Source organism: Micropterus dolomieu, linkage group LG08 (assembly GCF_021292245.1).
Source record: "Micropterus dolomieu isolate WLL.071019.BEF.003 ecotype Adirondacks linkage group LG08, ASM2129224v1, whole genome shotgun sequence".
Taxonomy (NCBI): domain Eukaryota; kingdom Metazoa; phylum Chordata; class Actinopteri; order Centrarchiformes; family Centrarchidae; genus Micropterus; species Micropterus dolomieu.
The window spans coordinates 27,062,304-27,084,134 of NC_060157.1; the positions used below are offsets into that span (position 1 = coordinate 27,062,304).

Sequence of the window (21,831 nt, forward strand, 5' to 3'; positions counted from 1 at the left end):
CGGAGACGTGTCTGGGCTGGCGTGCTGCACGTTTGTTGCCGTTGCCAGAGGTTGTTAGTTTACTGCGGAGTGGTAAGGAAGTCTTTTTATCTTCGTGCCTTTCAGCATTTGCATTGTTGTGCGGGTGGCACTAATGAGCGTTCCCTCATAGAGCCGACTTTGTTTCGGCTGCTGGCGTTGGGTGCCTCTGTAAGCTGCGTGCCTCCCTCTTCGTCCTATTTGGTGTTTATCAAGATCTGATAGTCTTATTTGTTATAGTTGGGTGCTGTGTGGTTGCGCGGATTGCTTGCCTCCCTGCCGGGGTCTGAGGGTGGCGTGTCCTGTAAAGCGGTAAGTACCTTGTTTGCTACAATTTATCGTGGCCCTGTTTTAATGGTGTGTTTTCACATCACAGCGAGACCGAGCTACAGCCGTGTGCATGCTGCTGTCGAGACTGCTGGGTGCCACAGTTATCTAAGAGGCTAACACTCCCCGGTGTGTTTCTCCTCCCGCTCTTGCTGTTCTGGATATCATTATAAAACTTTGCTGTATATTGATAGTGTCTAGATATGACTGTCCTGGATGCACAGAACTGGTTTAGAGCAATACGTCTTTTTAAGTGTTTGAATATCCAGACATTGGCTCTGTAAATATTAACTGGATGTATATTGCATGTGTTTTTTTCTGTTTGATTTTGATCCTTTAATTACGCATGCTTGTTTTTTAATATGCATTACATATCTTTTCTTAATAGAGCAGGTGTTGCTATTCTAATAAATGACAAAAGAAAATAAAATTGCGTTTGTGCGGACAAGCTGCTCGTTTCTGCCACAATACCATAACCGTGAGTCTGCAGCAAACCAAACATGCAGTGAAAGGGTAAGTAGCACACAAACAATTTAAATGTGACGGGCATGGAGTAATGGACAACACAAAAGCACAGCACCAACTTTGCTGGCTGTTTACCACAAATTATAGCAATTTTGCAAGTTAAAATAGAGTAGTGTTTCAAATATGGGTTGGGGGGCTATTTGGCAGGTTTTAAGTATTCATTATGTAATCTTTGAATTGCAGACGAGCAGGCAGGGAGCCAGATGTGAATAGTAGAATTGGCAGCTGCAATTTTCCTCATGGGATAGACAAAGGGCCAACTTTGCTTAAAGTACAACAGTCAGCTTAGCCTCAAAGTCCACTGACCGCGGCTATGCCAGAGTACTTGAATCTGCAGACACCAACCCTGAACCTGGACACCCTAAGTGAGCAGTATGGACCCAGTTGTGAAGATCAGGCAGGGATAACTGCTTGCAATCTGAGCCTGTTAAGAGGTCAGGCAGATACTCAGTGGCATTGCTAACCGATGAGAGGATGGAAACAGGGCTTCCAGGTATGGCCATGTTTAAAAGGGCGGCAAGGTTGGTGGAGCACTTTGGTTGGTAGGTAGGTACATTTAGTGTCTCTATCCACACATGCATAGCTATTTCAGTGCAGTACTGCAACAGTCAGTAATATGGTGAACACTATGATTCATCTGCTCCACAAGGTGCTGTTCCAGGGGATGATGTCCACTGTGCTGAGTAGCCAAAAAATCAACAGAGCATGCCTGCTTCATTCCAGTCCTCTGCCTTCAACTGCCGCATGATTGTGGACTGCGCAGACATCCATATAGCTGCCCAGTCAGATGGACCCAGCAAAACTAACATAATCAACATACAGGGATCACTCAAAGTACTGATCTCTGTTCCCCCCGAATAGTGTCATTCATTTTGGCAGCCAACTCTTTCCAGGCTCCGCGTCTGACAAGTTCATTGTGTATCAGTTTGGCGATCTGGAGCACCTAGTTGCTGGTGACCTCATACTAGCAGATAAGGGGTTCCTGATCTCTGACATTGTGCCTGCAGGTGTCATAGTAAACATTTCACCCTTTCCCAATAAGGGAAAGTTCAGAGAGTGAGGTCGACGAAGGACATTGTCAAGAACCACATTCATGTTGAGGGCAAATGGCAGGCTGACGGAGTTCCAGAATCTGCCCATGTGCTGGTGCAACTGTTGTGCCTTGGTAAATTTGCAAATTCCACTCGTAAATTGCTAGTGTAGGTACCAAATCCGCGCTGCCTACAGGATCCCTATCTGCACATGCGCAAAAGTAGTCCTATCAAAGGTTACCACAAATGTGCCTGTTCATAATTACTCGTGTTGTCTGTTCTCATCTCGGGGCTTCAGGTACTGACACTGTCAGAAAGGCTGACAAAGCGTTACTTGATCATAGTACATGATGCAAGTGTACCCTTCGACGTGCGTATGAGACGGCCTGAAGCACTACTAGCTAGCTATGTTAGTATAAAAGGCGTTGACAGCTTCCCAAAGCTGATGAATCAAATGAGATTTATTTTCTGTTTCAATTTGCTTTGATATTCTGTACATCTTGGGCAAAAAAACATCAAACTGTATTTTAAAATAAACTACAAAATACCCTCATTTTTACATGTGTCAACATTAAATGATAAGGCACAGGTGCATTTAGCAGCAATTTATGCTAAAAATCAATGGAAAGCTGACAACTTACACACTTTTCACCTTGACTTTCCTCCTCATGTATGGATCGGTTTTCATAAATATCACACACAAGTACACATGAATAACCTTTACAGTATTTTTTTTTTTTAAGAACTTTACCAGAAAATAAAATAAAGGCACAAGTAAATAGACAGTTAAACGTTGTCTTGTTATGTATTTTTTTTATTTAAATGTTTAGATGCCTTTGGCCAGAAACTCGACACTTTAACTAAGTACATACAAGTTACTTAAGTTACAGCTCTTGTCAGTCTTAATTGTACATTTACTTGGAACATCGTCTGCTGCAGGGCCATCCTCAAGTCCAACGCATTTGAGATGAACTTATGGACCCTACGGTTTTCATTGTCACATGTCACCTTTGACACTAAAGTGTTTTCAGTCTCTTTGAACAGTGCTCTTTACCTCTGTTACTGCCCTCCCTTCCATTGTTTTTCTGTATCGTTTTTCGAGGCAAAGGTTTTGTTGCTCACTGATGCTAACGAGGCTTGAGTGAAGTGTCTTGCAGTGAGCTGAAAAACTGTCATGCCTTCGTCAGTCGTGCCATCCAAAACTAAGGGTTTGGTTCTTTGTAAACAGTCTTTGAGTGTCTAAACCACAAAATCACAGTAATTAATGTCTGTCACAAATTTTTGTGTTTGGACCTGTGTGTAATATTTGTAACTGTGTAATTTTACCTCCCCATCAACAAACAAGGGCACTTGACTTCAACACAACCTTTCCCACAGCAAGTGCAACTCACTGTGCCATTTGGTGATGCTCCCACTTGGGAGAAATCTGGGTTCTTAAAAAACCAACATGTTGCAACTTCGTGGCCATTGTGTATTCTCGTTTTTTCCGACATTTGTTCTCAATGCCTGTTCTCACATGTTATGCTCCGATTGACATCGGCTGTGCTACATTTGCTGTCCTTAGATAACAAACCCTTTTAACAGTTGACAGAGCCGGTGTCTTTATCAGTAGCATAAACAGCATGCATATTCAAGGCCCTGCCTGCTCGAGCAGCAAACCATAATGATTTCTGCTGTTTCCGTGTCCTCTTTTCAATCTCTTCAGCCTGAGCCTCTGAAACATCAGCGTGTTTTTACAGTGCCTGGCAGTGCTGTTCCAATACTGATAAATCACATCCATCAAGCCTGGTGTCATTGTAAGCAGTCGAGGGGTTTCAACTATGTGAAAGGCTGCACAGGATCTCTGAACTCCTCACAGTAATCTGGCAGTACACTCCGTATAACAGACTTGTCACCTGTTTTATGAAGATCAGTGTAAAACTGTCTTCGCTCTGAATGTGTAGGCGATAGTGTAGGGATCGTCTTGGTACAAGTCCTCAATAACAAATTGTTTTTTGAAAATGATCAATCCCCCTGCTTATGACTCTTTAAAATAACATAGCTGAAAATTTTGCTTTTTGTTTGGTTTAATAACCTGGCAAAAAACAGAATTGCCAACTTACCTTTGCCAGTACTTAGCCGGTGTTGTGACGATTTATGCTTCCTTATCGAAAAATGCTACCTTAATGCAAATTGCTAACGTCTAACCCTAACCTTAACAATTAGCCATGCAAAGAACTGCCAAGTAGCACATCTCGATAGGTAGCAAATATCAACAGAACACCAGCTTGTGAACAAGGAGGCCTTGCACCAAGCTGTTCTATAGCTTTTAAACTTGTGCAAAGTGTATGCACTCAATCCAAAAACATAGTAATTAACAATCACTGGATATGTGAGCAGACGTAATACGTCTGGGTCTGTAATCCTGTATTGGGCTGCTTAATCATATGGATCAACGTTATCGATCGCGTTTTTTGGACAGTTTGTCCAAAAAACGTTTCTTGGCAGTAGCATTTAGGCTACGTTCAGACTACAGGCCTTGATGCTCAATTCCGAATGTTTGTTTGTTTTTTTTTCCCAGTGTGAAAAATCTGCAGCCCAACAGTGACCCGCATGCGCTAAAGAATAACACGTCACACACAGCACGCTGTCTTGTAGAAGTAAACAGAGCCACAGAGTTTAGCTCCGGTTAGCTCATACTTGCTAACCCTTTTCATTGTCCTCTCACAGGTCACATTTCTGCTGAATTTTGACAAGTGTTCACAACTTTCTGTCCTTGTCATTACGGTTTATGGCGCTGTACGCATCTGCCCCCAAACTCATCCCCCCCCCCACTCCTCTACTGCAGGGGTCCGCAAGTAAGTCTGGCAATGGGCCAAATTTTTCGTTATCCTGCGGGCCAGAACAAAGTCAAACAAAATGGAAGTATGCGCACGTTTAGCTCAGTTGGTAGCGTGTGGGACCCTCGATGGGAAGGTTGTGAGATTGATTCTATCTTATTGCGGATATTTTTTTTCTCCCTTGTTAAACAAATTGAATAAAAGGACAGTTTTGAACATCCTCACATAAAGCATGTGCTGCAGTGTGTGCACTTTTGATCCGCATTCATAAACCTACAGACGCTTTCATTTCCCTGAGAAAATTTAGGGGAATCCAATAACACGTTTACTGACGGCTTTTTCAGGGTGTGTCAAACGCGAGTGTCTTTGAATTGTCCTTCAGAACTCTTCAAAGTAAAAGCTCTTAATAAACTCGACATGAAGCATTGCTGCAAAATATGTTCTTGCGCTTTTATTTTAGAGGCACAATCACTTAAGAGGAAGTGGTTATGTGAGTAACTGTAGCTGTCATGACTGAGATCTATTTCAGCAACGGCCGTTATCAATGTATTTATTGTTTATTTTCCGTCCGCACGGACAAGAAGCATGCACATACCTCAAAATAGAGCTTGCGGTCCGGTGGGTTTCAGGTGTAAGAAAGTGAATGTGTGAGCAGATGATAGCAAGGTAGAGGAGGAAGAGAGCCACATGTTTAATAATGGCTTCTTTGTTCACTACGGCTCCATCTACAGCAGAACTATGACAACAGCTGCTCTAGAGTGACGTCAAAGTCGCATCATTGTATTGTATTGTGGGGCAAAACAAACTTTCAGCTTCTATCATCCATGTTTAGACACTCTGATTACTCTAGATGCTTTACTATAAATGAAAGTATGAACCTGTGTCAGACCTCTTGGATGTGTAGAAGAACATTATATCCTGACCGATTCTGTCTGTGATTTAAATATTAATGCTGCTGAGACTCGTGCATAAATCCACACAGCGTCTCTCTTAAAGGGGAGACGCTTCAACCTATTCCAACCACTCATTATTCATTGTTCATTTTCATGACCCGGCCTGCCTATCCACACATCACATTCAATAAAAACATATCATAGTAAAATTTCATTAAAGAATGCAGTTTGAACATTTGGTCCTCTTAAAACTAATAAAACTAATACAACTGAATACAAAAGAACACTAGCTTCCTGCTCCCACCATAGGTTGTATATTCCAGTTGCATGTCATGCATGCCTCTTTTACACATCATGGCTGCTGAAAAGACTTGTGCAAATACTTATGACTGACTTATAGCTCCTCCGGGAAGCCTCCTTGATCCTCACTCCTCAAGGTGCATTTTAGGAATTGAGATGTCCTTTAAGATTGTGTGCTGAGATCGATTTCCAGGTCACAAGAAGGGGATCGAGGAGGCCCAAAATAGGGAAATGAGAAAGGACGCTTGTCTCTGTGTGTGTTTTGTGGGCATGGCTTACAATCCTGTGTACCTGACTGAACAACCAACCTGGGCTCAATCGCATAATCAGCTTTCCTGGTTAAATGCACTGCTTCCCTTGCAACTCGTTGCCAGATTATTCCGGCACTCCTGTAGTATTCTACTCTTGGCCAACAAATCCTCTTGTTTGTCATCATCAGATCAGTGGGGTCTTCTTACTTAAGTGTTGCACAACTATGCCTATTCCTGTTTCAGTATACAGCTGTACACCAAAGGGGTGAAATTCAAAGTGCTGTGCATACGCAGGCATCTTGTAAAATTTGAAATCACATTCCTTCATGATGCTTTGAGTGAGGTACATCTCCTTGAAAAAAATCATGAATTCGTTTAATTTTTCTGACCTACAAATTAATTATGCTAAGAACATTTTTGTTCAGACCTTAAGTTAGGTTTCCTGAAATCATTTTAGCAACGGGTGTTTTTGTGATGAGCTCTTGCAATTCTCCCTCTTCTTGTATTTGCTGCTAGTCTGTCAATTTTTTATTTAGTGCAGGGAGGGAATGTACAAACTGCACTGACATGTAAATATTGGCCATTGATTTTCTTGCTGTGAAGAGTTTGATATGCTGGCAAGGGTACAACGTGGATGTTGTACAACACATTGGTCCATGGTTGCTTCAGATTTTGTTGAACTGGGCTGTGGAACAATTGTGTTGCTATTTCTTCTATTCACTGTAATTGTGACCCACTTTTATACCACTGGCAACTTTCTCCATTGTTTTTGGTTCCATGTCTTTCAATGATCGGCTTTGGCTCCACTCTGCAACAACATCTTTGGTTGTTCGTCTGTGCCCTCATCTCATAGTGGGTGGATATTGTGAATTAGGCTCAGACGTATCTTCTGTCCCATTGTCTTGAGTACATGCCTCTCATGTAACATGTCTCCCTCACTCTTTTGTGCCTTTTGTCTTGCACGCTGATGGCTTAGTCTCACAATCAGAAATATTTTTTTCCACTACCTGAGCTTCGTTCATCTGACATTTTTTTGTTTATTATTCAAATCCCTCACTCCCTTTCAATTTCTGGTCCATGACCCACAGCCAATGTTTGGTCATGATCTTGACCAAATATGGCTGTAGAGAGTTCAGACCTGATATCTGAGGAACAACCTGTATCTCTGTTTGTAATGTTAACTCTTCATTGTTCTGACCAAAGTTTCCATATCACCAGCCATTGCCCAAGTGTTTCCTTGCTTCTTTTTCTAACTCTTCTCACTGTCTTCAAAGGGAAAGGTGGACAACGGTAGATCTTGTCATTCAAAATAAATTGAACTGAAAGCTAACGTTTGCACTTGAAACAAAACAGTACTTGAATAAATAAGTAGGAATAAAAAATTACATTTCCAATGTTACACAAATCAAAGGCACTGGTAGAACATCCATGAAACAATGCAACCGACACACACACACACACACACACACACACACACACACACACACACACACACACACACACACACACACACACACACACACACACACACACACACACATACATACATACATACATACATACATACACACACACACACACACACAGGAGGGGTGAGGATAACACAGCACAGGTGAACACAATCAGGGCACCGAGACACCGGCAAACAAGGAACGACAGGAGGTAAAAGCAGCACCAAACACACGAGGAAGCACAATTACAAAGCGAAACAGAACGAAGGAGCAGAAGACAGACAACACAGAGATAAGACAACACAGACACAGGGAATGAACGTAAGAGGAAAGCCTACTAACATAACCACAAGAAATACCCGAACCAAAACACCCCAAAAAATCTGGAGGCAAATTTTTAAGGAAATCCAAATTTTTTTTTTCCCTATCGTAGTGGCATTAAAGACTGAGAATGATCACTGCAGGTATAGCTTAACTGAAAGTTGCGCCTGATTGGCTAGTGACATAGTCAACGTTCATTTGATTGGTTTAAAGGCAGTGGCCATAAATTAACAAAAACAAGCTAATCTGCATATTTACTGTAAAGATATCATTTCAGGGTAAAAGACCATTGAATTAAGTCATTAAATTGGGAAGTTCTGTGGTGATTTTAGTTATTTTGTTAATCCCATTCACCAGAATTGCCTTGCCAAATATATGCAAATTAGTACATTTTAATAAGGTAAAGCCTAATTTACATATTAATGTGGCGATTGTGATGACGTTATTAGACACACATTTTACAGTATTCACATGCAGTTTCTGCATTAAGTACAGCACATTAGCCTGTATGGCCATGATATATTGCCTTAGCTAAACTTTAGCTAACTTATTGCATTAGCTAATAGCTCATGAGTCATGCATTGTAGCAAGACACAAGTTAAATATTTGTCTATTGGCTAATTATCTGTAAACTGGAGGCACTGGTAGCTTAGTCTTCCTTCATCACCACTCAACTCCACACAAGCCAAGAAAAACACAACTTCTGTCTGCCAGTCTGTGTGTGATGTTTGCTGCATTGCTGCACGGAGACGCAGAGGGAGTGAGAGAGGGAGGAAGGGCATCAAACTCAAGTCTCATCTACCGACTGTGTGTGTGCAAATGTGAGAGAGCAGAGTGGTAGAAAGTGATGGTGAAAGCTGTAAATGTACAGTGTAGTTCACAGTCTGTTCTTTGTCTCCGGCAAAACAAAGTGAAAAATTATTTTAATGGATGGCCGCTTAGATCTTCTGGATAGGAAAGTGAAGATGGTTACGGTCTGGAAGCTGAGCAGGACTGGACAGTGCGAAGTTACGTGACTGCACACGTGGTGTTTCAACCCGTTCTCACTCCCCGACTCGTCACATTTGGAGTCAGGGTCAACACCCATCGGCGTCAGTTTGTAACGCACTGGGGATCCCTGTAGCATCAGTTTTTGATGATAAAGGTAGGTATGATATTTAACACAAAAGGTTGAGTAAGGAGGTGGTTGAGGTAGATGGACGGCCAGAACCCGGACTTTGAACTAGGAGACCGGTGTTCGTGTCCTGTGTGAAACAAAAAGTCAACATTAAATATTTTTAAGTTAAGCAAGTTACATAAATTGCGTAAGTTATGGAAGTGACGTTAGTTAACTTACGTGTTAACTGGCAAACATAGTTATTTTAACCCAAACCATGATCCAGGTAGTTTTGTTGACTAAACCTAACCAAGTACTTTTTGTGCCTAAACCTCACCAAATTGCATTGTTTCATGACTTATATAACATGCTGTTTCAAAATGGCGATTTTTCGAAAAGCTAGTATTTTATTTTGAAAGTCTAACCTGGACATTGCATATTTGTTATTGCTAAGCGTTGCTAACTTGACTGCAGAGCTTTAAATGTCTAAAAATTGATGCTAAAGGGATATCCAGGGCGTTAAAAAGCAACGCCAAAGGGCCTTGACCAAGCATCAATATGTGATTAGTCAGGAGTGAGAATGTGTTGGTTTTTAAGGGGAAAGTGAACACTCACACTGGGGAAACAGTAACAGGATTCAAAAACCGAAAAAACCGACATGGTAAAATTACATCGGTTAGAGGCTCTGAATTTTGGTTTTGAATACTTTTCAATTAATCGTCCAGCCCTAGCGTGAATACTAAAAGACCATGGTCTCTGTTCTGCATGTTATGCAAGTGAAATGGGTTTCATAGCGTGTGGACTGCTCTTTACTGACCGGTGAGAGAGCGTCCCTCTATTGAGCCCCCAGTTCTTATGGACTCATCATTGTGAGAAGGCCTGAGCCTATGGCTGATGTGGCCTCCAATGGTGGTGGCTCATCATCTCCCGGAGCTGGAGCCTGTACTTGTGGCCAGGCATGTGAGGAGGAAGAGGAGCCTGCACAGCCTGGCACAAGTACCAGCACCAGAACCACCTTCTTGCACATACAATTATACACTGAACAAAATTATAAACGCAACACTTTTGTTTTTGCCCCCATTCATCATGAGCTGAACTCAAAGATCTAAGACTTTCTCCATGCACACAAAAGGCTTTTTCTCTCAAACACTGTTCACAAATCTGTCTAAATCTGTATTGGTGATCTCTGGAGGACTTTCCTGCAGTCAGCATGCCAATTCCACGCTCCACCAAAACTTGCCACTTCTGTGGCATTGTGCTGTGTGATACAACTGCACATTTTTGAGTGGCCTTTTATTGTGGCCAGCCTAAGGCACACCTGTGCAATACCCATGCTGTCTGATCAGCATCTTGATATGCCACACCTGTGAGGTGGATGGATTATCTCGACAAAGGAGAAGTGCTCACTAACACAGATTTTGACAGATTTGGGTACAATATTTGATAAATATAAGGTTACATGACATTTTCAGGCAGTTGAGGAGTGTAAACAGAATACATTTAAATAGGTTACATCAATCAATTAGTAATATCAACTGAAGAGTACAATTTTCATAAAGATAAATCTCTGGTGAGCTTTAAAGACTTGACAAAGTACAATCAATTGTTTGACTTAAGTTGTGGGTCAGTGTTTATTGATGCCACTTTGTAGCGCTCTCATGACTTTGAGCAGTGTGATAATCTGTGAAGCTACACTTTGCTGTTGTATTTGTCAATTCATTTTGACAATAGATTAGCAAAATGATTACAGTTCAGCCATAGAGACCAAGTCCAAAGTCAAGCTTGACTACTGACCTCTGAGCTTACTCTACAGCTGCTGCACATTGATAGGTGCTATCTGCCTGTCCTGCATAGTAGAAGCCTTACAACAAAGATTTATTACCGTAGTCCCACTCTCACCCTCCCCACTGGTAGAGGACTACTATTTCTAGTCAAGGTCACACATTCAAAATAGCACTATTTGTGTGTCTATTGTCATGCAGACGTCTGACTCCACTCTATACTCAGGGCATAGAAAATAAAGAAGATTATATTGTATGTAGTTGTGAAAACTAAACATTACATTTCCTTCTCTCTGACTAGAGTGGCTGCCCTTCAAAATGTTCGAATATGGAGAGCGTACGTGTTTATGGTCAAATGGATATGAGTGACCTAACAAGCATTCTCTCCATTGCATTTGGTGACAGGACTTTCCAACAGATCCTCCACTTTGCCCTTTGAGCAACATTTAGCCTGACTGATGAATAGATTTAGGCTGATATTAGCTTATTGCAGATCTATCGGTTTTGGTATATGTTTGAAGTGAAAATAAACATCAGTTTAGAAAGGTTTTAAAAACAGTTTTGCCATTACATAGTGAGTAGAGCACTGACAAATTGATTTTTACACATACTCAGTACACATACTGTATCTGGGTCACAATTCTTTAATAATAAGAATTCTTTGCCCCAATAAAGGGTCAAAGAATCTTTATTTTAATGTTTATTCGATTATGTTTAAAAAGCTAATATGGCAGATAAAATGTAGCTTTTTTAAAATAAAAAATACAGAGACTGCTATCGGCATCAAAATCCCACCCCATTGTCGTTCAGGCTATACTGTACGTTCATCCATATGAGACATTGCCAGTGTAACAAATGGATAAATTATGTAAACTTAATTTAACCCCAAACCAATGTTGCGTAGAAAATGTAGATACTGCACTATACTTTTGGACAATCTTACCAGAGTGTGCATGGAAGTTCAGTATCTGCCAACAAAATGTGTCTACTATCTTTTTGTCAGTTTCAATTACTGAACTTAAATGTGGGATTTAAAAGTTAACCAAGCCACAAAAAATCTCATGATATCCCCTACAGACAGCAGCTGTACTGCCAAGGCAGTTATACTGCTAAGACAGAAAGCTTTTGGTGAGTATGATTAACTGGTGTTGCTTTGTTTTTTCTTCATCACTACTGCATTTTACTGCCTTGTTATTTACGTGGCATAACAGCCTGAATTACTAATGGGTTTTTTTATTATTACAGGAGACAGGTTGGAAAAAGAAGTTCAATTTAGCTGTATCTAAGGCTAGCTATGGCCATCGTACCAGCTAGCTTTAAATAAACATAGTTCACTTGGCTGTCTCTGTGTGGCACTCTGAGAGTGCAGTAAGGCTGCCAGTATGCTTCTTCAGAAGTGCTTGTCAGATGGTCGCACAGCTTTGGAACCCCACCCCACCCCACCACCACCCCACACACACCTTTCTAATTTTGATTGGACGCTGTGATTGGTCAGCTGTGTGAAGGTGCGAAGGAGCCAGGTTTGAACGTCTCCCTCTATTTTTTATTCTTGATACACCACTATTTCTGTCACTATTTTTGCGAACAACCGAGTGCAACTTTCAATGTCTTCCAGGATGTAACAATATAGAATCTCCCACAGTCTCTGACATCCAGCTTTTCACTCCACTCTCCAGTGTGGACTTATGGAACAGGTATAAACACTTGATTTCCTACATGTCATAGAAAGCTAGTAACCCCAAAGCGAGCATCTCCACTTAGGTGCTGCTGTCAGTATTACTATTGTTGCATGGCTTCCCTTGTTTCCTATTTATAGATTGTGCTCTCTTTATCTCCCCCTATGTCACTCCTCCCTCTATCACCCTTGGATTTCACGGGATGGGTTGAGAGCTTTTTTAGTGCCACACTCCTCCAACAATAAAGACAGAGGCAGTTATTGCCGGCAGTATTTGTCCTGTGTCTGAGTGCAGCAGTGAGTGCAGTGGTGTGTCAGAGGCAGGGACGGACCAGCAGCCATGGATGACGTATACAAAGCAGCGGTGAGTACGGATAAGGCCAAGTACGCTATGATGTTTTATTTCTCCATCTGATAATAATTCACTCTGAGGTGATGACAACAAATATATGTAATAATCAGAATATCCTGGCGCAGATTCTGTCCTTGTGTGTTATGATTCTACAAAAAAATATAGAAACATACAACAAACACACACTGTTGCATGGAATGATACTGGAGGTCTCTGCTGGCAGGCATTTATTTGATAAAGTTTAGAAGCCGTTGTGACAGCTGTGGAATTGATTTGAATTTCTACATTTGTCATAGCTGTAGCTACTGTTGAGGACGCTGAGGTCATGTCCTTGGTACTTTACAGCCTGGGGGGTTTACGGTCTTGCCTTGTTTCCATATAAAAACGTATGCTTGGTGGTTATTTTTTTGTAGGACTATTCCATTTATTTTTTTAATAATTTGATTAGAAATAGACTACTTTCAGCAAAAAATCCCAATTTCTCCAGCACATTTTTACATGTGGAAATGAGTGAGAACAGAATAATTACAAAATAAAATATGTAACGGAAAAATTTAAATGAATGGTTTCATGACATGAGTATGCAGTAGTGCAGTCCTGCCTGTGGCTGTTTACAGTGTATCTTCTTGTGATGAACACTTTCTTAATGTTTATTTTTTTGTGAAAAATGTAATTAGTAAGTTTGACAATATAGGAGTCTTTGTGTGTTCCTTCAGCTTGTATGTCAGTAAAACAATAGGTGTAATAAGCCCAGACAGAGCCCTGCTGTGGTAAGTTCATATGTCTGTGCCCGACAATAGAACAATGAACAGTTGGACATTTCAGAAGAAGAGATGGGACAGCTGATGGCCCCACACACACACACACACACACACACACACATATTGTGCTCTGTCACACAACAAGAATAGTAAGTGAAGAAAGCAGTGTGACATTGCAGTCATACTGCACTGAGAGCAGCACAGACAGGAGGTTCAGGATAGTTGTGAGCTGAAGTTGTACTCCAACTAAAAAAGAAGTGAGCCACTGAGATAGTGATATACACACAATTTCATGCCGATTTTGTTTCCCTTTAGGTTGAGAACTTGACAGAGGAGCAGAAAAATGGTAAGGAAACTACTAATGCTATTACTGCTAACAATACTATGTAAATGAAAAGTCTTTACAGAAACAATGAAAGAGTTTTTAAAAAAATACAATATACACGTCCTTTATAGATTGTTGTGTCAAGCACATTTACTAAACTGGATACATGATTAAGGCTGTCAGTGTGCCCCTCCTTTTAAAAGATTACATCAGTCAGACATTTATCACCAGCTGTCATACATCCATGATGTCCCTTCCATGGCCTTGGCACTGAGCCTTCTAAGAGGAAAGGGAAGAATCTCTTTTCCAGGAACCTTTTTATTTACGTTTATTTACCATATTTACGTTTCAAATGAAGGAACCAGGCACAAAATTTGGTTCCTGGGTCATTAAGGGTCTCTGCGCTGCAACACTGAGTGCTACTAACATTAATTGCAGGAGGTGGGATGGATATCTCTTGTTCTTTATTGACATTAAATATATCTAGTCTTGGATAAAGAGAAACAGCTTGCAGATGAGAGAGCTAATGATGGAGATAGTTCGACTGAGAGAGAACAACCTAGTGAACGGTAGAAATAAAACTTCAACATGGTTATCTAATAAGGCTGAAATGCATAAGGATAAAACACTCACAGATTGTCACTACTGATCCCAGTCTGCATTTTAACTTAACAATCTGCAGCAGTAAAGAACAAGGAACACTACAATAATGTGATGTTGTTTTGTCATTTGCAAAGTTGTGTCCCAAACAAAGCTGCCATTTCTATTCCATTAGTGGTCAAAATAACTAATCTTAATGGTTCTTCAGGTAGGGATAAAACCATAAACTGTATATAAGAAGTGGACGTAGTCATCGTGACGTTACCCGTTGGTGTGTTTAAATTTACACAGTTCCATGGGTACAAGTCATTCTAGCCTGATTGACAGGTCGCCATGATAATGACTTGTTAATCACAGATAATCCCGCACTTAAGTATACTCTGCTTTCTGGTCTATTTTCCTCTAAATGGGACCATAATTTACTAAATGAACATCATGTTGTACTGAAGAAGACTTGAAACTAGTGATTGAAACCATAAACTCTTTAGGAAAGTGTTTACTGAGGTAATGAATCAGATGAGAAGTAGGGTCATTTTACCATTATTTCTTTCTGCAAACAGAAGAGTCGCCCTCTGCTGGCCTTTCAATAGAATTCAGGTTTAAGGGACTTCCGCATTCGCCTCAGTTCTTTGAACGGAAGCTTCCCGCTTGGTTAAAACACAAACTATTTTTCTTTTTTTCCTTATTCAGTTCTTGAGTTTAGGTCTTACAGCTTCTTAGTTTCCAGGACTATCTGAACAAAAAGGTTTTGCTTTCAACAGTACAGGCTTAAAGTTCCATCTTCTATTCTGCAATTGACATGATTGCCTCATTTTTTTTAATTGTATGTTATTTATTTGTTTATTTAACAAGTGTGCCATTTGCAAATACATCTCCTGAAAAGAAATACAGGAAAATATATATACCACCACTTAATTATTTTAAATAATTGCTAAATTAACATGGAGAGTCTTCTAGTTTGTCACAGCAAGTTGGCTGAACATGTCAGGCAAGCAAACAATTCAACATGCAGTATAAAGTTTCCAATTGTAAATTAATAATGAATATTTACTTGGGTTGTAGGAGCTGTTTTTTCTTTCTATAAAAACCTCCAATTCCTACTCTCCCTGTAATGAGAACTAAATTATAGTGGTGGTGATAGATGGATAAGATGCTTGCCTTTGGGAGACCTGGGTTCGATTCCCACTGTGACCCATCCACCATTGTGTCCCTGAGCAAGACACTTAAACCCTCGTTGCTCCAGACCTCTGACATGTATAGCAATTGTAAGTCGCTTTGGATAAAAGCGTCAGCTAAATAGCTAAATAGTCCTTTCCGTGAAACTTCCAAGGACATTATAAGGGAATTACAGACCTGTATAACAAAGCGTGCGGAATTAATTAATGTTGTGTAGGGACTTGGACTGGCCCTGCTTGTAAATGGTCTTGTGATGGTTGTTATGTTGTATAACATTTCTAAATGTTTGTGTGCAATCCATCTTAGTGTTATATTTTAGACATTTTAGGATTTCTTTGTTTGTAGTTGTGTTTGTCAGACAGTAACAGTTGCTGTGTCCCTTTTAGAGTTCAAGGCGGCGTTTGACATCTTCATCCAGGATGCAGAGGACGGCTGCATCAGCACTAAAGAGTTGGGGAAGGTGATGAGAATGCTGGGACAGAATCCCACCCCTGAAGAGTTACAGGAGATGATTGATGAGGTGGATGAGGATGGTATGTCAACATTATTAAGACTGTCACATCACTGTATAGAGACCAGGAGCATGTTTGTTTCAAGGAGTGGAATATAAGGATTTGAACTACTCTAAAGCAACTTGAGTGTAAATTTAAGGGGAAAATTGGATTTAAAAAGTTCAAATATGATATAGAGATATGAAGTCTTTATAATATCATGGTGTATGTTCACAGGCAGTGGCACAGTAGATTTTGATGAATTCTTGGTTATGATGGTCCGCTGCATGAAGGAGGAGAGCAAAGGAAAATCAGAAGAAGAGTTGGCTGAACTGTTCCGCATGTTTGACAAGTAGGTTTTTCTTTGTATTTCTGTACCCACACTGCACAGAGCCAATTCAAAATTGTGGTTTGGCACAGTAAAAGGGTTCAACTCAGCAGACATTCCAGATGAGTATAAGACTGATTTCTATATCTTGTGTTGAGGAATGGAGATGGCTACATAGACTTAGAAGAGCTGAAGGCCATGCTGGAGTCCACTGGAGAGGCCATCACAGAAGACGACATTGAGGAGCTGATGAAGGATGGAGACAAAAACAATGATGGCAAAATTGATTATGACGGTACGGGAGCCAGCCCATTAGTTGTAATGGCCTACAGTAAACAATATACACCAACTGTGTGTCCTGAAAACAATGTTTCCAATATTGCATTTGCATTTGAAAGTTTGCAGCAAACAAGTGCTGCAGCCTAAACAACATAATGCATTGTTTGTCATCAACTTCCAAAACAAAACCTATGCGCATTTTCTTGCGGTCCCTGTCAGAAAAAAACATAAAGATAAACAAACAACATAAGTAACAATCGTTTTGCTCTGTTGTTGGTCACCACCAACTCCTGAGAAAGATATATCTCGCTCTTTAGATTTAAAAGTAGTAGGCAACTAAAATAATTTTAAATATTGTTTAATTAATAGCTATTTTGCTGTACCGCACGACTCACACCCTATCCTTCCTTAACATCTTAAATCACTGCAGTGATCCTGCAGACTTGTGGTACAATCTTAGAAAGCACTCATAACTTCAAGAGGGTTACCATAAAACAGCACTGTCTCTTTTCACTTTCACTTTCACTCTGTCACCAAAATATACTTACATGTGCCACATATTCGTCCTCCCCCCTCCGACCTTGCATGTTCCCATGTATGCATATCTGCATATGCATGCATGCACGTATTTATATCTCACAAATTTGACTACACCCCCCACATTTTGTGAATATTTGATTAAATGTCCAAATAAGGCCAAAAGTGTCAATATTTTGTGTGGCCACCATTATGGTCCCCATTCACACCTGTTTACACACGGTAGCTCTCCTTCTTAAGAAGCTGCAGAGCTGCAGTCTCTATTCATTCAACTTACACTGTAAATTTCCAGCTAAACAGAGGCTTTTTAATCTCTCTCTCTCTCACTCTCTCACTCTCACTCTCAGAGTTTTGCGTGGATTCCGTGCTGCCGACAGCTACATGCACGTTGCGGTTCCTCGCGGGTATATTTCAAGTAGCCGGCTATTTAAAAACCATAAAATATTCTTTGTGTGGTTCATCAACGGTGATAAATTATTCAAAAGTTCCGCGAGGTGCGGACAACTCGGCACAACACCAGTGAAGCTGGAGCTCAGTCTCTTCAGCAAGTGTTCCTCTTCCACCACCCCACGCTACGTCTATACATGCGCACTGACGACCCAGGGTTAGGGTTACAATTTTGGATTTATTCATGCACTTTAAAAACATTTATTGGAAGTTTTATTCTTTTTACATGTTTATTTACAGCATTAAAATTTGAAATGTATATTGTAATAGGCTGTATATTAACTTATTGGGAGAAAACTGCTAGTTCTATGTAAAATCAGACGTTGAGCACCCCCATATTGCCAAAATGGCGTGATCCTTGTTTCGCTGCAAAGCTTCAACTGTGAGATTGACAGTCGAATCAGGCTCCGCGCATCGAATCTTCGACTATTGGGGGTCAGCCCTAAAATATATATATATAAAATATATTGACTTTGTGCGTTCTCTCTGGCAGAGTTCCTGGAGTTCATGAAAGGTGTTGAATAGAGGATCCAGCTGGAGGCGTCACACTACAGCCTCTTCACTTTCCACTGACTGCGTCATCATCTAAGGCCATTCCTGAAGACATGCCTCCACCTTTTGTCTGCTTTTAAAAATATAAACAAAACACCTGTTCTCCGCAGACACCTGTCATGTCTGTTATTCTCAAACAGCTACTCCAAGGCCCTGTTTTGCTAAGAGATCTCATTCACTGCAATTAACTTTATTTCTGATAGTGATGATAAATCAAAGTGATATATAAAACCTATTTTCAATAAAAAGACTTTCATAATTGTATATTTTGTCATAATTTGTGGTGGAACATGTTAATTAAACCATATTTTAAATCTTAAGAAAAGAAACACAGAACTTTGAACACAGATTGTGGATTGGCAAATTTTAGATTCCAGAAACCTAAGGGAGTGGTTTTGTGTTCATGCCATTGGGTGTTTTACAGATGTTGATGTTAATAGTTTTTAGTGTACAATGCTGCTGTTTTTGGTACTTTTGGTAAAGTTTACCATTTAGATTTTTACAAGCCAATTTATAACAATATGAGAAGTTTATCACAGTATGATTTTAATCAAGAGATGATCTCCAGCCACACCTTTTTTTTCACATGACTATGTTACGGGGTGTGGTGCGTGGACAGAAAGGACCCAAATGCAGCACTCAGAGGGAAGGAGGTTTATTGGGGGGAAAAAGGGTGAGAGGGACTGGAGTGGAGGGAGAGGAGGACGTCGGGGAAGTACTGGCACGGGGAACCAAGGAGACAGGGGACCAGGGAGCCGGGGAACACAGGGGCCAAGGAAGCGAGGAGAGGCGAGGGAACAGGGAGGACGCCGTGAGGGAAGTCCGAGGAGGAGCGGGCCAGTGGATGAGCCCAGCCGAACGGAGGACGAGGGTGAGTGTACCTGGGAGGAAAATAGACAGAGGGACAAGGTTAGGGAAGACAGCAACAAGGTACAGGGTAAACGTGAAAAAAAACAAGAAACATGAAAGCCTGAACGTGGGGATGGCACCGGGTATGGAGCAACGACGATCAAGCAAGGATGGTGTGGAGAACCGGGGTTGAAATACAGGCTGGGATGAGGTTGATTACTGGCAGGTGTGGCAGGCTGACGAGGTGGATGATGGGTTGCAGGTGCAGGTAGTTGGCTGGGCTCAGGAGCAGAAGGAGAGAGAGCACACAGGGGAGAAAACACAGAGAGGCGGGCAGAGAACAGGAAACCAAGGAAAAAAGCAGAAGAACTGATAAAAAGTAGAAAAAACCAGGACACTCACCGTCAGCCGGGCTGTCACCACAACAGACTAATTCACTGGATTATGAATACTCAGAAATGAAAAAGATAAATGGTCTGTGTCATATTCCCTCAAGGCAAGGCAGGTCTGAATTGTAATGTAGCTTTAGCCTAATGCTCTGGCACAAGTGTGGTTGATGCATTAGTGTGGAGGAGGGAAAGCAGGACCTCAAAAAGATGAATTATCTTCAAGATGAGTTGAGTCTTGGCCTCGGTGGGACTGTGCATGTAATTCAATGCACCCACCAGCAGATGGTGAAATGATCTAAGGAAATATATTAATCCACCACCTTAATGCTTATGTCACAGGAACTCCATACACTATATTACCAAAAGTTTTAAGACACCTCTCTGAATTATTGAATTCAGGTGTTTCAATCACTTCCATTGTAACAGTATAAAATCAAGCACCTCGGCATGCAGACTGCTTCTACAAACATTTGTGAAAGAATGGGTCGCTCTCAGGGCCTCAGTGAATTCAAGCGTGGTACAGTGATAGGTTGCCACCTGTGCGTTTAAGTCCATTTGTTAAATTTCCTCACTACTAACTATTCCACGGTCAACTGTTAGTGGTATTATAACATAGTGGAAGCAATTGGGAACAACAGAAACTCAGCCACATAGTGGTAGGCCACATAAAATCACAGAGCAGAAACTGTGAGCCAGGCATTGTCCTCCATCATCTGTGCCTGACCTCACAAATGCGCTTCAAGAAGAACGGTCACAAATTCCCATGAACACACTCCTAAACTTTTTGGACAGCCTTCCCAGAAGAGTTGACGCTGTTATAGCTGCAAAGGGTGGACCAACTCCATATTAAACCCTACGGATTAAGAATGGGATGTCATTAACCTACATGTGCATGTAACGGCAGGCGTCCTTAAAATTTTGGCTATATAGTGTATATAGCGTACATGTACTGCCACCTAATGTAGAAGCCTCTACATGTCTCATGTTATTTGGCAAATGCTGTATTTCAAACAATATTTGGGCATTGAAATAGTACTGTAAATACTGCATTCTTAATTTATGTTGTTTTTCTACTTCTTCTTTAGATGCATGGGTCCCAAGGCAGATGAGAAAAAAGCCAGGCAGGGCAGGTAACAGGGCTGACTGGGAAGAGCATCTACGGTGGGGAGATCTCCAGTCAGGCGTTCTTCGAGACAGAGCGACTCCAGGACAGAGCAGCGTCTCCAAAGGAAACTAAAACAGGGTCAAAGCTGATACAAAGTCGTAGCGTTACCTACAACAAGACTTAATAATCTGGCGGGGTATATAAACCATTCCAGATGATAACAGGAGACAGGTGTGTGAAGTGCCGATTGCCTGCAGCTGGAGGAGCACGCCCAGCTCCCAGAGACACGTCCCACAGCTCCGTCCAGAAGGAGAGGGGTGGAAAGGCGAGGGAGAGGGAGAGAGGGGAACGCCACACGTCGACAGACAAAACCAAAAACCCACCAAGCATCTCTCACACACTCAAAAAGGGACAAAATAACCTCAAACACATCCACACAAAACACCAGCTGTCACCTCCCTGCTTGTGTGTGACACCATCATGTAGTCGACCACTTCAGTTCCTGAAAACCTGGAACTCACTTATACGGTTTTTTATAAATCTCACAACAATTGCTCTACATCACCTGTAGACCTGAAGAAATAATTCTAATGTTTAAATAAATGATAGAGAAAACAAACAAGTAAAATGTAGTCTTTTATTTATTTTTTGTAGAAAAAAGCACAAACTTTGCCATCTGGTCTACTGTCATCCAAAAAATTTGTTGAAACTGTAATGTGTGAAAAAATATGGTTCCTCTGGCTCCTCCTAGTGCTCCTACCACTGCAAGAATCCACAGCACAACCAGTCAGAGCCAGGACTATGTGTCAGTCACTGCTCATGCACATGCTGCGCAGCACCTCCCTACACATGCTCTGGGCCTTTTTCATTTCCCTAATTTGTACCGCCTCGATCCTCGATCATCGAGCCTTTGACCCGGAAATTGATCTCAGCGTGCCAGGAGGCGAGGAGGTACAAAATGAGAAATGAGAAAGGCCTTCTCTCTCAGTCAGGTTCAGTATCTTCAGTGTGCAGCTTCAGGAGGAGCTTTGCAAACATGAATGCTGAGAAACATCCACCAGCGATAAAACAACTGCCCGTCCTTCCTTTGCCAACGACAGCGTATAGTACAAAACATATGTTTACCATGCTGTGACATGACAAGAAGTTAAT

The 21,831-nt window shown here is 41.2% G+C and overlaps 1 protein-coding gene and 1 long non-coding RNA gene across 8 annotated transcripts in view; one reads left to right on the top strand and one right to left on the bottom strand.

Moving 5' to 3' along the window:
* tnnc1b (troponin C type 1b (slow)) lies at positions 1 to 21,291 on the top strand. Of its 6 annotated transcripts, none has more exons than XM_046057012.1 (11): positions 1 to 72; positions 259 to 330; positions 11,891 to 11,941; positions 12,059 to 12,333; positions 12,429 to 12,507; positions 12,702 to 12,852; positions 13,917 to 13,947; positions 16,089 to 16,235; positions 16,431 to 16,545; positions 16,680 to 16,816; positions 20,660 to 21,291. In XM_046057012.1, the coding sequence occupies exons 6-11, from the start codon at positions 12,829 to 12,831 to the stop codon at positions 20,809 to 20,811; spliced, it is 606 nt and encodes a 201-aa protein (XP_045912968.1). In that variant the 5' UTR covers positions 1 to 72; positions 259 to 330; positions 11,891 to 11,941; positions 12,059 to 12,333; positions 12,429 to 12,507; positions 12,702 to 12,828; the 3' UTR covers positions 20,812 to 21,291. The 6 variants fall into 6 exon arrangements, with proteins under 6 accessions (XP_045912968.1, XP_045912970.1, XP_045912971.1 ...); XM_046057014.1 differs by having other exon boundaries at positions 12,713 to 12,852; XM_046057015.1 differs by having other exon boundaries at positions 12,059 to 12,318.
* Positions 19,488 to 21,831, bottom strand: part of LOC123975491 — a 9,340-nt gene continuing 6,996 nt past the window's right edge. Inside the window, exon 3 of one of the 2 annotated variants that reach the window (XR_006826066.1) lies at positions 19,488 to 20,807. This is a non-coding gene — a long non-coding RNA (uncharacterized LOC123975491). Of the gene's footprint in view, positions 20,808 to 21,315; positions 21,442 to 21,831 lie in introns of those variants that run through there. The other variant, XR_006826065.1, reaches the window with a different exon arrangement.